This window comes from Papilio polytes, unplaced genomic scaffold (assembly GCF_000836215.1).
Source record: "Papilio polytes unplaced genomic scaffold, Ppol_1.0 DF824102.1, whole genome shotgun sequence".
Taxonomy (NCBI): domain Eukaryota; kingdom Metazoa; phylum Arthropoda; class Insecta; order Lepidoptera; family Papilionidae; genus Papilio; species Papilio polytes.
In genome coordinates, this window is record NW_013525102.1 from 2,270,206 (window position 1) to 2,285,983 (window position 15,778).

General features: G+C 32.0%; 1 protein-coding gene across 6 annotated transcripts in view; it reads right to left on the reverse strand.

Moving 5' to 3' along the window:
* Positions 1-15,778, reverse strand: part of LOC106099735 (neural-cadherin) — a 253,995-nt gene that overhangs the window by 44,509 nt on the left and 193,708 nt on the right. For all 6 annotated transcript variants that reach the window (XM_013278372.1, XM_013278369.1, XM_013278374.1 and 3 more), the window contains one exon: positions 5,811-5,954. In XM_013278372.1, the coding sequence (XP_013133826.1) occupies positions 5,811-5,954 (144 nt within the window). The remainder of the gene's footprint in view (positions 1-5,810; positions 5,955-15,778) is intronic.

The window sequence follows — 15,778 nt, forward strand, 5'->3', positions numbered from 1 at the left end:
TTGCTAAAATAGAGATTTTAACATAGTAAATTTGAGGTGTGCGTGCCTCACTTTGTTATTTGGACAATCGCCAAAGCCACTGGCGTTATATGAATAACTGGTATTTTGCTGCTCTACATTCCCCGCTAAAAGGTGACTTAATAATAAAAAAAAATCATGAAGAATAAACTTGGATGAACCTAGGAAAAAACGAGAATTGTTAGCCCTTTAGTACCAAAACTCGTAACCGGGTACAATTAGCTATACTAATATTCGGATAATTTGTATATTTATTATTGTAACCGTTAAGAAAATACAAAATGTTCCTATAATTAAGGAAACAAGCAACAAGGAACTGGGTGTATGTGCGGTTAGCTTTAAACGATGTTAAGCCCCTCACATCCAATTAAACATTATTTAACCCTAAAGAAAACGTATCGTGTAATTTAGTAACATTTAAAATCAAGCACTCGTAAACCGAATCCCCACTCATTAGTCTAACGACCGCCGTGTAATGGTCGTGAAGTATCTGTTTTGGTATAGACTCCAGTTACTTTCAGTTCTCTGTTAAATGGTGTGTCTAAATGTAATCCAATACAGACTAAATTTCAAAGACATTTGGTACCTAAGCCGTCGTTAAGCTCTAAATCCTGAGTATAATTTAGGTAATGCAGAAGAAATTTATAAAAATCAATGACCCTTCACGAAATTGCTATTCGATATAACCTTTGCAATTATGTCTAAAAGAAACCAAGACTTAAAAAATACTTATATAAGGTCTAAGTATTCCTTTAATTAATTTATTATATGATTCGGACATAAATTATACGTTAAGTGGCAATTTTATTTTATGCTTAAGGTCGAGTGTCGTAATGATCGCAAATAGTCTTATAATTGGCTTAGAATGTTCGTTTGAATAGATTTCACAATAATCTTTTCACGACAATTTATCAAATATGTCAAAGGCAATTGTATTAAATGTTTTTTTGCTTAACGATCTACGCTTTGAAAAACATGAATAATATTAAGTAAAGATGCTAGAGATATATCGTGAGAAGGCAGACATTTAGACACAGTTAGATAGCCTATTAGCCTTTCTAGATCCACGGCTAAATTAAGGTGACACTAATAATCATCCAATTAAATCTAAACTTGACACAGAGTTGGATTAAATTCAGACAAGTTTCACACTTCGGTCGAGTTTATCTAACAATTTTCAGTTGCGGTAGGAAGTGACTAAATAACTAGGAAAGTACACAAATTTCGAGCTGAGAATTTACTCTTAGGCCGTATAACAGCGCGGTTAAACGGCGACTATCTGCACAAACCAAACTTGACAAGAACAATTTGGTAGTTAGACAAGTTCGCGGAGATAAGCGCTTAAATTGTTGCTGTGATTAATTAGCGTTCCAGCAGGAGACTTTACACACGGAACTATTGGATTCCGATCAGAAACATATTCCCATGCCGTGGGCTTCCACTTCTCAAACATTCAAGTTTATTCAGTGATAATGCGAGAGACAATATAATGACATCGAAATTAAAATGTTTATTTTCGCTTAAGATTTCTATTGACAGATTCGAAAGAAAGAAATAAAATATGCAGCAGATTGTAAATTTATGAATTTGATCTTCAAATTTAAAGAGAAATTACTTTATATTTCAAATTTAATATGAAATTCAAAGTAATTTCTCATGTAAAATCAATGTCGAACGTCTTGTATGTAACAATAGATCAAAGGAAATACAAGCGAGACTCCACAGAGTAACGTATTTATCTACGGAACTAATAATAATGAGAAAATTTAATTTCATTGAGAGCACTGAATTTAATATTTCATTGCTCGGGTACGAGCGCAAATATCGTTTGTGGGACTTCTCAGAACGTAAGATTTAATGAATTCTTGTTTTGAAACTTTATTTAATTAAAAATACGTGCAAGTTTTGTCATTCATCTAACTTCTATTTATTATTTTTTAATTTTACTATCGATTTAGTACTATTTGTATATTTTTTGCAACAAAAAAATCTTTTAAAACATTTTTTTAATGAATCTTTTGTAAAGTCAAACAAATTGGTTACTTCTGGTATTGATTAAATCAGGACATACGCAAGTGCCAGCTTCATTTTTATCGATATAACTATGGGTTTGTTTTAATGTTACACGAGAAAATATTGTACATCTTCTATTAGATTGATTTATCTTGTCTTCTAGAATTGTAAGCAAGAGGCTGTCAGTTCCGAAGTCGTTTCTAATATTTTTTACACACGCCCGTCGTTTGTGTCCCACGGGAAACTGCCTACAGCTTAGTTCCGCATATTTTCTCAAAATATACAAGATCTTTCATATTCTCATTTTAAGGCAATATAATGATGCTTTACAAGTATTTTACTGCGAATTGTTCTTACGTTTCTTTCCATTCTCTGAATCAAAGTTAATAAGTCACTTGTTTTCTAATGCTTGGTCAAATCCTCAAAAAATACCTCTATTTAATTATGCTAAGAATTATTATCTGAGTGTAACATGAACAATGTCGTTTATTTTGTCATCTTAAACACAGTCGTTTAGAATCGTTGAAAACATTTCCGTTATAATAAGAAATGTTTATATAAGTCGAAGGAAACTTTGAATGAGATGTGACAAGTGTGCTAACAATGATAAAGAAATATTTGAAGATACCGGTCAAAGTAGCCGAAAATAATAGAACTGGGAGGAAATCATTTGGCGGGCGCCGTCGCTGGAGAGTCCTTGAACATTTCTAGAAACTCAAATTTGTACAGATGAATAAAATTTAGCTCCTCTGAAGCGAGCACTTGATTGCTTTATCATAAATTATGACTTTCGTGCTTTGAGAAGACGCAGCCACAGGTATTTTTGCTCTTTTCACTTAGTGAGCTGCAAAATTTATTCGTTGAAACTTTTCAACTCTTAAATTGTGTTTGTTGAGAACCATTAACTCATAGTTAAGAATTGTTTTATGAATTTATACGGTACCACCACTCAGCAACTCGTACTCAAGAATAAGCATTCTTGTTACAAAACAATATTAGATTCTGCGTCAACCTTTTAATCTTTAGTTGTTTTTTCGTGTTAATCTTGTTAGCCCAAGACAGTTAAAATACGAGTGCTTTCCTTATATTTTAAAAGAACCCAAAACAAACTCGGTTGTATTCTATTGTGAACATGCGTCGTGTTCATTCGAATTACATCGCGAGTGAGCAATTGTTTCCGATTGCTGTTCGCATTCGAACCGATTAACAACATGTGAACAAATCGATTCATTTGTTCCCTTTCTGTAGTTACGTAAAATAAATGAAACCTGTAACGTAACATTTAAAAATAAACGTAATTTTTGTTTGACGTAAATTAGAATTCGATTATCTTATAATCTTCAAACAGTGGAAGTTGTTAGATATAATTTAAGTTGAAAACAATTACTATAAAGAAAATTGTGTCTCGGAGGCCTTTACGATGACATAGGAGAGGTTGAAGTTTAATAAAAGTGGGGTTCGAGGGGCGCTGTGTTAGGGAGAAATTTCAAGATATAATGTATCGTGGCAACTGTGCGAACTCATCGATCAAACGCCGAGCACGATACGACGTACCGCTGTGTACGTATACGTTACGTAACGGAGCTGTTTCCCGTGAGAAAGTTTCGTGCTGGATACATGCGCCAAACTGGCTCTCAGAATGGCGTGACACTTTGGTGAAATGGAACATGTGTAACTGTAGCCTATTTAACTATGTCATACGTGCATACAATAATTTAATTTATAGTTTGGGTGTTTTAATAGTTGAGTTTACTATCATCTTTAATATAATTTTAATAGTCCATAATATCAATAATGAATTTGCTACAATTTCACATTTATTATACATATCATAAGATATTGGTGTGAGTGGCATGTCTGTTTTTAAGGGGCTCGTTCACAGAGTTGGGATTGATTTCAAAACTGGTAACAAAAATATTATATACGAACAAATTCGTTGGTGTTAATAAGATGGTTATTGTGAGTTCACTTATCACGTTAGAAAACTGTATCAAACAAAAGTAACGTAATCAAAGTAAACAAAAATAAATACGAGTACTATAGGGTATTTTCTAATTAAGTCCATTTAAAAAATACTTTAAAGAAATATGTATTTGTAAGCACATTTAATATCCTGCTTTTAAAAGGAGAGCCATTATAACGTTACAAGTGTTTGTATCGGAGAAATGGTTGTTATTGAGAAACCTTTTTAATCAATTCCACATTGAAATGGAAAGGAATGGAAGAATGAGGGAACAAAGAATTACAAAAGTATATCGGATGTCTTTAAGAAATATTAACATAACATTTTTGAAATACAAATAAATTCATGGATTTATAAAAAAGGTCGAAGATAATGTGGAAATAATTTTCATAAATCGTTATATTGCATATTTATTAAAATATTTCAATATAAAGACTGCATGTGAAATGGTTAGCGTTAAAATCTCACGTAAACATGACCTAATAAATATAAAATGAATTTCATAGTTATTCATTGCGGCGAGGTTGAACTTGTCAACATGAAGCGGTATTTTGAGGTTCCATGAATACACACAAAGTAATATTCGAGTAAAATGTTATAAAACTTGTTAATTAAGAAGCTATGAAAAGGCAGCAGCTGTGAGTATAATTACTTCAGTGATTTAGTTTAACGTCAAGTGATTGGATATTCGAACATACAAAAGAGCTTTTTAAAAAGTATGCTCAGATCACAACCGAATAAAATTTAAATGAATAAATAAAAGTAACAAATGACCGTAAATGGTAGATCGAGATTTTTAATTATTAAGAAAATTGAAACAGGTAACGCTAGACAAAGAAAATGGATACGGGTAGCACTGGTCTACGAGTATAAAATAGATTTAATCTTTATCAAAGTACGGATTTTCGAGGACACTAATTCCCGTCTGTCATAGCACTGATTAAATCGGATTTGTTCACTATACTGCGACTCGGTTTTATAGCTTCAGTTTACGACGTGATGCAATCATTCAGTTCATCGTCAATTTCATTAAATGTACATCGTAAAGTTTATGTCTTCAATTAAAACGAAAGGCTATTAAAGTATTGTTTCCTAATAAATAATTTATTGTAATCAACAAATACGATACTATAAAAGATTAAGATTGAAAGGTGCGTTTTGTACTTAAACAGACATTTGTGCATATTAAAAAAATGCATTAAAACATTAAAGAAATGAAACTAAAACTGTACATTTACGTCAGCTACTTTTTATCAATTTCTCATTCTCGAGAAGTGTTAGATATCAGAATCCTCCAGGCGATAGTTTTACAATTTATCGACTGTTTACTCCAGTTTAGTAGAGCTTTATGACACTTCGGTAAACGAGTCTGGGAGTTTCAGTACACTTTAGAAGCGATATCGGATATGATTTGTAAACTGCGATCGATAAGTTTTGCCAGTAGGTAAATTTTGTGCTAGCATTGATCTTATTTAAACATCAAATCTCCAGTTTCACTTCGAATGATAAACATTGGATCTGGGTTGCCCCACTTCGATAAAACCGGAGTTAATTCAAATGTTACACAAACGGAGTACGTGAAATTTAACCCATAACTAATCAGACAAATTCTTCGCATATCGACAGATTGATACTGTTACTTACATTCTATTGTTTTTTTAAATTATCATATCGTATGATCGATTCTCAAAATTAGTTTAATGCGACTGAAAGCTTCTCTCGACTAGTAATTATTTATAAAATGTTGACTGGAACTGTGGAGTGGATTTCCGAAAACTTACTACCTGTGAATTAAAAAAACAAAACTACTACTCACATTCATCGTGATCTTTGGCGGTGACCGTAAGCACAGTGTGTTGAATGTCTTCATTTTCGTCCACTTCTGCTTCGTACAGCTCCTTGTCGAAGTATGGAGGGTTATCATTCTTGTCAGCGATGCCAATACGGATAAATTTCGTCACTGAAACAAAAAAGAAATCTTAATTATTCGATCATTTACGCCATTTCCCTCTACTTCGACTATTTAATTTACACATCAATAGTTTTCAAGTCATGTTAAATTACTACATCGTAGAAATATTTGCATGTCCACTGACTTTTAGGTTTTCACTAACATATTTTTTTTAGATTTCTTATAGACAATTACTTCTATAGCTATTAATTGAATGGATGTACAGATAAAATTATTAAACTCACTAGTTACAATTTGAACAATTACTTTATTTTATGAATGTTAAATCGAGGTGTCGACAATGTTGCGGCTAGATTTAAAACATTTCGAATCACATCGGTAATTACGCAGTTAGGGGCCTCGGTTACGACAATTGAATTGAAATGTTCCGAAATAAATGTTTAATGAAAATACCGCGAACAACTATTGTGTCGTAAATGTATTACAATTCATTTCTACGAACACAAATAGTTGCCATATAAGTGCATTGACGTTAATATGATAGTTTCATTATTGTCTAAATTATTGAAAAGAAAGTTTAATTTGGATATGACTTTACATGTGTTTGTAAACTTAAGAGATGTATAGTAATCTGAAAGTAATTTTGATTTGAAAATAGAAAACATTTGTAAAATGTAATCTTTATAGGAAATTTAACAGTTCAAATCTAAATCCATTCGAGGAGCAATCTAAAAAAGAATCCGAACGGAAATTGCTTCGGTTTGAGGCAAAGTTTAACAATGATAAATTAGCGCTCGACTGCGCGGAATGTCCGACAGCTTTATTAGAAAATATCCAGATACTTTGTGATTGTATTGCAGTGATTCAGACCATGTGTCCAGGACATAAAGCTTGTTGCGGTCGCCACGAATAAAGTTTGCACACAATAGCAAAGCAATTGTACACGTTTGTACAATGTGATATCTAAATAGAAACAAGTTACAGAAACAAAGCAAACGAATTAAAACACGCAAATATATTTTAGTATTTTAGGAAATAAAGATCATAACAAATAACATAATACTGGTATAGTTGCACTATTGTAAGTACCAATATGCAATAAGTAGAACTTTCATTACAAGGGTATCAAATATATTGTGAAAGTTTGCAGATATCAATATTTTTTTTCATCAAATATTTCATGAAGTTAAAAAATGCAATGCAATATTAATTTGATAAAACAAACTGAACATTCTATATCCGCTTAAAAATTCACCAGTAATTTCTGCAAAATAAATTTTAAAGGCAAATTTTAAAGTTTTTAAAAATTTAAGGTCTTAAAAGGACTTCTGTACAAACTAATCAGCGGGGTAAAGAGGCTTAACGATGCCACAGGCAACTTTCCAAGTAACCCAAGGGCGCACAGAGTTTTATCAACGATAAATTTTCAACGAAATTGTTTTACGCTGCTTTAATTGGTCTGACTCTTTACCTTTTATTCAGAATTAAAATAAGATTACTATTTAGCGCTAACGAACATTACGTTCACAAATAAATCATAATACACCATACTACGAGTGAAAGTGATTTCTATCAGATTCTATTAAGAAGCAAAGTCCATTGGCTTGCAAATGTCTCGGAAACGAATCCTCGGGACACATTCACACAGCCGTTGTGACGTTAATGAAATTCTTTATCAACGGGTGCACATAGTGGAAAGGAAAAACGTGCGAGCCGTTGCTTGTCAAGGATAGAAAGCCGATGTTGCTTAGGTCTGCGTATTTACATTTTTTAGAGCGTAGAAACCTTAACAATATACAAAATTTTTGCACAGGATTATAAAAAATAAAATAAAAAGTAAAGTATTATGGTTCAAAAGAACATATTTATTACCTTAAAATGAGCAAAATATATCCAGCAGTTATATGTAGAAAGTAAACTGATGTCATGTCGCTTTGCACGACGGGGCTGAATGAAATCTGAATAGTGTTTTGTGCATCAGAAAGCTGTGTCGCTTACTAAAGTTAAATGCGGCGTGATAAAGTGATACATTTTTGTGCAACACGGCTATTATAGAACTATATGCCTCACTGTAATTCAATAACAGTCTAGTCTCAGAGTTATTCGTAGTTAACTTCACAATGAAATACCTACAGCGTTTCAACTTCGTTTTCCTCTAAAAAAAAAGTTTTCGAGCATAGCAGCGTTACAGTAAATTTTGTTTCATTCAAAGTATGTTTTTTTACACATTAGCAAAAAGCCACTGGTTTTCTGTATCTCAAATTTCATAGTTGAATTAAATATTGTAAACAGTAATCTTTATGTTTTAGTTAGCGTTAGTAATCTGTCTCGACAATCCTATGTAACCTCTACTCGACCCTCAGAACTAATCAATTATCGCGTCGAGTGCTTCAATTGTAATAGAAGTGGGTTTAATTATTATTGTTTTGTCTATTCCATTATTATAGCGTTTAAATAATATCAAGTGAAAGGTAACGTTAAATAATAAAATAGAAAACCATTTTATTCGAATCGATAAGTTTTATGCCTGCGACTCTGTCCGCGTGGTATTAAAAAAACAAGTGAGTACTCTATGTGTTCTACCATACTATCCTCTATATCGATACCAAATTTTATCGAAATCCGTTTAGCCGTTTAGGCTATAAACTCTAACAAACATCCATCCATCCATCTAAACTTTCGCATTTATAATATTAGTATGAAGTATGATATATTTTTTGTTGAACTCAAATCGATACGGTACGGATCGCTAGTTCGTACTCCAATGCACAATTCATTCGATTCAAACAGCGTGAAAAGTTTGTAAGTTTTAATAATTCAATTCAAAAATCGTATATTTAGTCTGCGCTGTTCGACCTCGTTATTAATACTCTTAAGCCAGAGAAACTAAACTCATATAAAATTACGCGTGGTATTAAAATTTTACTACTTTATGTATTAGTTTTCTCCACTTTACTAGATTCAAAATCTTATGTGCGTGGAATAATTGTTTGATGAAAAGGAAAATTGAAGTAGGTACTTCCGAGAGAGATTGATGTTAAGAAAAAAAAATCTTTATTTTTCACTGTATTATAACACATTGGTAAAGTGAAAGACATAGAAGATGTGAGATATCACGCAATTAACAAATTGTAATATCCACGTAGTGGTGTAGTATCAGGTACACTCGACAAAATTGCCATCATGTGAATACCTCTATGTTAATTTTTCTTTTTTCATCAATACCGTAAATATTTAAAAAAGCGAGCTTAACAATTTTGTGCACATAAAAGCCTTTATGAAAAAATAAATGTCATGCTTTTAATAGTATCTGAATCGAAAATACACGGGGCGCGGCCGGCGATCGCAAATCGTTTTGAGATTTCCCAAAGGATTTCAGTGGTGTGTGTATGAGCGGTCATTTCCAGTGCCACGGCACTTCACATCTGGTCCCAATAGAAGGTTTGCGTCCGTCGAAAACCGACAACGACGAATTTATGAGGGTTACTCACAACTTATTCCCCTCATGAATTCTATTATGGTATATAATTTGGTGGACTGATTTTCTCTAATATTAAATCACGGAATTATTCTTTAGTGATTTAATAACAAACTGCCGTGTTTCATAACGTAGTGTAGTGTTTTTGTATACTTTGGATATTGGAAAATTAAAAAGTTGACATGTGTAACCGAATCTATGTGATAAAAATAAATATTTAGAATTCTTAAATTGCGGCTAATATTCAAATAAAATAAAAATATAAAAATATAAAATATGACATAAGACCATAAGGTCAGTCAGAAATAAAATTTATTACAGAAACACGTATGGTCTGGACCGCCTGGTAACCTTAGCTAAATTAATCTAATAAATTCTGAACATTTAAATACTGAACTCATTTTATAAATTTCCCAAGGCACCTCGAATTTATTACGGCCGAGGAAATAAATAGATATATTGTAAGTCAGAAGACGGAAATTACCAATTTAAAGATTTATTCAAAATTTGTTGAAATTGTTAACAATGTTTGCTTATTTTAATAATTAAGAAGAAAAAGAATATCTGAAACCCATTATTAGCGCAGAACATTACATATAGCCAGAGGATGTCTTTTTTAAATGTATAGCTGCATACTTTTCAGCTGTTTAATAAGAAAATGTCATGTAACATCGTTTATTCACAATAGCAAAATGTATACTCAATTATGTCGTTTATGAGTCAATTGTCATTCATGCCAGCTGTAATAAAGTCGACGTTCTTTATAAATTCCGTACAGAGAATAATATTTATAGATTGTAGGTAGTTGGCGAAAATCCAACTGGTTTCTTAGAAGGAAGTCCTACGTTATATCCGCTATACCTCGTTAATTTCATCAGAATATCGTAGTTTAATACGATTTATAAAATAGATATATCGCGTGAGTAAAACGGAATTTTTATAACAAAGAATGACTAACATAGAGACGTTTAAAAATGATTGTAACCTCTTTTACATTTAGAAATCCTACTTATTGTGTTTTATTACCACCGCAGTAAAAGAATATACTTTATTACTATTGGTACTTTTTGTTTAACAAAAAGTCACAAATAAAAAAAAAACAGAACCAAAGGTCCAAATTCATCATGAGTTTCAACTGCCGAAATAGAATAGAAAAAAAGTTGTCATGTTTCTTATAATTAATAAAAAAACTAAGAAAAACATGATAAATATAAACATCTCAGTGAAATCCTACGCTAAGGTCATTGATGACAGCTTACAAATCTTAGCACATGATTACCTCTTTTGTCTATAAACTTTGTCCAACATATTAGGAAGATTAGTTTATCCTCCGTATAGCTGGAGTACCCATTCTTGTGACGTCATCGACATATATGGTCGAGCTCGAGTATTAAATAACAATATCAGGTTTCCCCCGCATGCACGAGCGTCCTTCACTGTAAGGGGTTTGTAGCATAGTTCACGACACTACTTCACAACGAGAGCCGAGCATCCAGCCTACATACACATCTCCCAAATTATTTTGGCAATTCTGACATGCACGAAACTAGAGTACCCTTCTTCTATGAGTAAATACAGAATAGGATAGAGTTACCTTATGTAAATCTTCAGAAACATACTTTTCATTATATAGACTCGAGATCAAACATGTATTGCTCTTATTAAATGTGGAACAATATTGACAAGAAAGATCCATCGTTTAGTTTGGGATGAAAACATTATTTTGTTTTACATTCCAAAGGTAAAGTTTGTTACGAGTTAGTGGTTTTTGCCATGATTTTCTGATTGAGTTTGATCGATGCCGGAATTAAAAAAAAAATAAACTATGACATTAAATTTAAATTGCATAATCCATATATACATTAACTCTTAATTTAAACCGTCGTTGCAACTGTGATATAAATATCATTCCACTCATTCTTGAATATCGATATTATTTTCTAATGCTACGACAGTAGCTACATGTGCTACGAAAGTAATGACAACGTGCTACGACATTTGAAACTATCGGCAAATATTAAAAGTACATTTACACAAGTCATGACTGAAGGTCCAAGGTTAGTATTGTATATCACTACGAATTGAAGTAACTTTAACCAGTATATTAGCAATAATATCTAACGATCCTAATCGCTTACTGATTATGATTAGAAACGAACTCAATCCAACCGTTACAGTTTGAACAATGTAATTGCAAATAATACAAGTGTGGGATTGTTTACTAGGTAGCAAGATTAATATTTAGTAACCCTGTAATTATAGTTTATTTAATAGGATTCGTTAACTAAGGAATTAAATATTGTGATTAATTAACTTATCAATTAAGTCTCAACTTATTTTGAGTTTAAATTAGAGAACAACTGTGTCAATATACAAAATAAAAGAACCTCAGGAGTTATCAAAAAGATAAACTTGTCGGAGTGACGAGCGGTTTCTAGAATTCAGTTCCGAAGGTACACGGTAACGATCTTCCATTGTGGGCGTGCGTATGCCGGAAATAACAAACGCGTAATATTAGAAACTCTATCCTTAGTTGATTACTATCTTAATTAATAACTTCACAACACACTGTAATCGAATTACAAACATTTACAGAGATTAACCAATTGATTTTATAACAACAAAACGCATTATTCCACCGTTCAAAGACAACTGTCATCTGTCATTCGATCGCCGCTTGACATCTATCAAGCACGATCACATTCAGCCAGTACACAAAATTATTAGTTGCCAGTTACTTTAATTGTTCAAAAAGTATCAATAAATTCGCCCCGTTAAACTTAATCGAATTTGTGGGAAGAGAAAGTATGGATAGAGTCAAGAAAGATATACGGCCTAAGTTTATCAATGAATTTTAAATATCTAACTTTCGTTGGTGGTTGGTTCGCTAAATTAAAAGTAAAAGTATAAAATAATATGCAGTTAACAGTCACAAAATAAGTATGCGACAGTAAATTTAAAGCGTAGTGAGAGAATTGCAATAAGCACGTATGTAGCTAGCCACTAGTTGACCGAACATAAAAAACAGTGTGTTCCCACTTGCCACGGCCAAGCACTTGACACGTTTGCATAATGAACAGCAAGGCCTACTTTATTACATTTATATGAATTAATTGCAAAGTCAATGTTAATGTTTAATTTGATATTTATCGTATTTTAATACGAAGACTGAAAAACTTATTTAAAAATACCAGTATCGCAAGTAAAAAAAATTGTAATCTGAAGAGACTAATATTAAAAGAAGTTACATATATTAGTATGTTGCAACTAGATATGTAATAATTACATGTCACGCTATAACCCACAATTTACAATATAAAGCTCGCTACAGACACTCAGTTATAAACGAAGAGTTGAACTGTTCAGTTATATCTGAACGTATGTAGAAAGCTTAATACAAGACAAGACCTTACTTATACACATTTAGCTTCATAATGGAATTAAACATAAAATCTTTATATTAATAACAATGAAAATGTATTCTGCTTAGTTCACAGTGGATAACCAGGTGAATACAATAATAATTATTTATACAACTCTCATTTCTATTGACAAAAACAAAATTGAAGACATAAATAAACTCGCCAACAAAAACATACAAATTTGAGTTTACATGGGAAAATTATTTTTTGTTGTTTGTCTATTGGAGGAAACTGGCAAATATTCTTTACCCACGTTAGGCGTCGTATCACGTAGAAACGCCGGCACAGATAGCGACGAAAAATATAATATTCAAGTATGTGTTTTGGATTCAATAGATTCTAGAAACTACAAAACTAGATCACTTATAAACACAAGATATAAAAAGAGAAATTGTTTGCTTTGACTTAATAACAACCCAAATGTTTCACAAATAGAGCAATATATGCCATCAGTGACACTTGAAAGCGAATATTAAATGTTGCGTCCTATTTAGCAAAATTCAACATACTCGTATGTTTACTCTGCCGACTTTTGTACGTAGAAAATATGTTCTTATATCTCTTCACTTATACCTCTCACTTTCTTGTACATTACGGAATTAAAAAATAAATTATGTTCTGTAAGAACTGTGTACACACGCTTGCAGTTTAGAATCTCACATATATATCGTTACTCCAACAACTCGTATTCCATTTCCGTCTTTTAGTTCCACTATATGAAGTAGTCTTTCTCCGGTCTCTATCAGCGAGCGACATATAATTATAATTGCATCGCGAATGAATAAAAAAATTAAATAAAAGTTTTTTAACATGCTAATTAAAAACTTTTAACTTTTAGAGACCTTACACAAATTAAGTGAGTAAGCAAACGCTAATATTAATTATTTTACTTAACAATAAATATAGCTTAAACTTAAGTCGTCCATAAATAAGACTAGTAATATCTTTGTTAGGGTTACTAACGCATTTATAATGGCATTTCTACACCGAGAAAACCTTTAGTGTATTGTTTAGTATGGACAATCTACACTAAGGGACGGTTTAATCAGAGTTAGTAAAAGCTTCAAAGACAAAATATAGATGTTGACTACGGAAAGTAAATTTGGTACAATGAAACAGTTACATGATCGTTTAAATTAAACTGATAACTCTATCTGAGAGAATAGTCGTTGATGTGGAGAGTTGAAAAGACCCAGTTCGTGAAATTGTCAACGAGGGAGATCGTAAATCATTGTAAAACGGAAGCAACTGAGCATTGATCGTTTTCGAAAGGAAACATTAATAAAAGCTCGCTGGAGTCGAGATCATCGAGCGCTCCATGTTGAGACAATCGTTTTAGATTACTTTCTCCGACATACAACCGATCTACACTTTACACTGCTGCTAGTGACAAATAGGGACTTTGATATGCAATGCAATAGTGTATTGTATTAAATCGGACTGTTTTTTTGAACAAAAAAAACCCAAGTTCCCTAGAAACCAACAGGAGCTTATAAACACCTAAAATAATTTAAATTTTTCCATGTTTATTGTACGGTCAGCAGCATTAAGATTATACGTATAACCCAGTGTTAATTAGGTTGAAAAATATTAGAGCGTTTGAGGTAATTTTAATAAGTTTTGGGTTTTTATTTTTTTAATTTATTTCATCTGCCTTAACGGTTGGATATTTTAGCCCAATGACCTAAATATTAAACATTATTTATTAAATAGAAACAGTTCTAGAATTGACTTGTTATAAACTGGGTCGGTAACTTTAAAATTTTATCAAGTCGAAGCTTCCGTTTTGTCTCCAACCGACGCGACGGGCAGCAGGTGCGCATCTGATTGCAATCCACCTAGATTTACAATCTACTTATCTTAAAATTGTATCAGTTTAGTAACTTACAGATTGTATACATTTAAAAAAAACAGTCGTCCCTGATACGTACCGACCAATCGCTTAAAGTCTTATGTAGTTTCAATTAGTCATAAGTCCCAAGCTAGGACCTTGAGTCTACTTATGAATACTACTACTACTACTTATGAATACTCTATTTATGAATTTTTGTACAGTATATAAACATTTAGTAAGTAGCTGGCAAGCTGATTAACACCGCTACTGTTTGTGTTTTTAGTAATTGTAACATACGCTCCGGGGTAAATTTATTTGAAGGAAAGGCACGTATCTTAGTTGCTTAAGGACCTAAGAAAAATGTTACTTCATTAACCGTCGTGGGATTTCCTCAAAGTTAAGGAAACAATAAACAACAGTGGAGGCTTATAAATATATTCTTAGTTTCCTGTTCCACAACAAAACGAGCCAGATATATTTCCAAATGTAGAATAAATTGTCTTGGCATTAAAGCCCACATTTACAAAGTTTTGACGCCAACAAGTATCCCGTGTTACCGACATGTTGAAAAGTTGTTTAAAGTTGCCTTTAGCTGAAGCAGTTAAATGTGTTTCCAAACAAATGAATAACACTTAAACGATGTTCAAATTAAACTTTCTCGAAATCATTCGCATGCCTGTTTCAGTTTAAAATAAACATTTTATGTTACAATTTAAATTACTACGTATTTTAGTAGCCTAGCTTATAATTAACACTACTTCTAGCAAAGTTTTGGCTGTGAGCATATTCAAGTTATACTATTTTGTTTATTTTTTGTACTCTTTGATAACAAAGTATTGAAAAATGATACTAAAAACTTTGAAGACTACCTAGTATTGATGAAATTATTCTATTGCATTTTTTATCATTCACTTAAGCACATTTGAATAGTTACAGAGTTGCTGATTGCTAAGTCTCTTACTAAATCAGATCTACAATCTCAGATATCTGCCAGGGTACTTAAGATTTAATGTTAAAAATTCTTAGAATACAAACATGCGAGATAGAAAAAACCATCAGAGTTTATTAGGATTGATAACATGAAAATACAGCTAATATCATCGAAGACACTGTAACTATATGTTTTACTGCATACGAA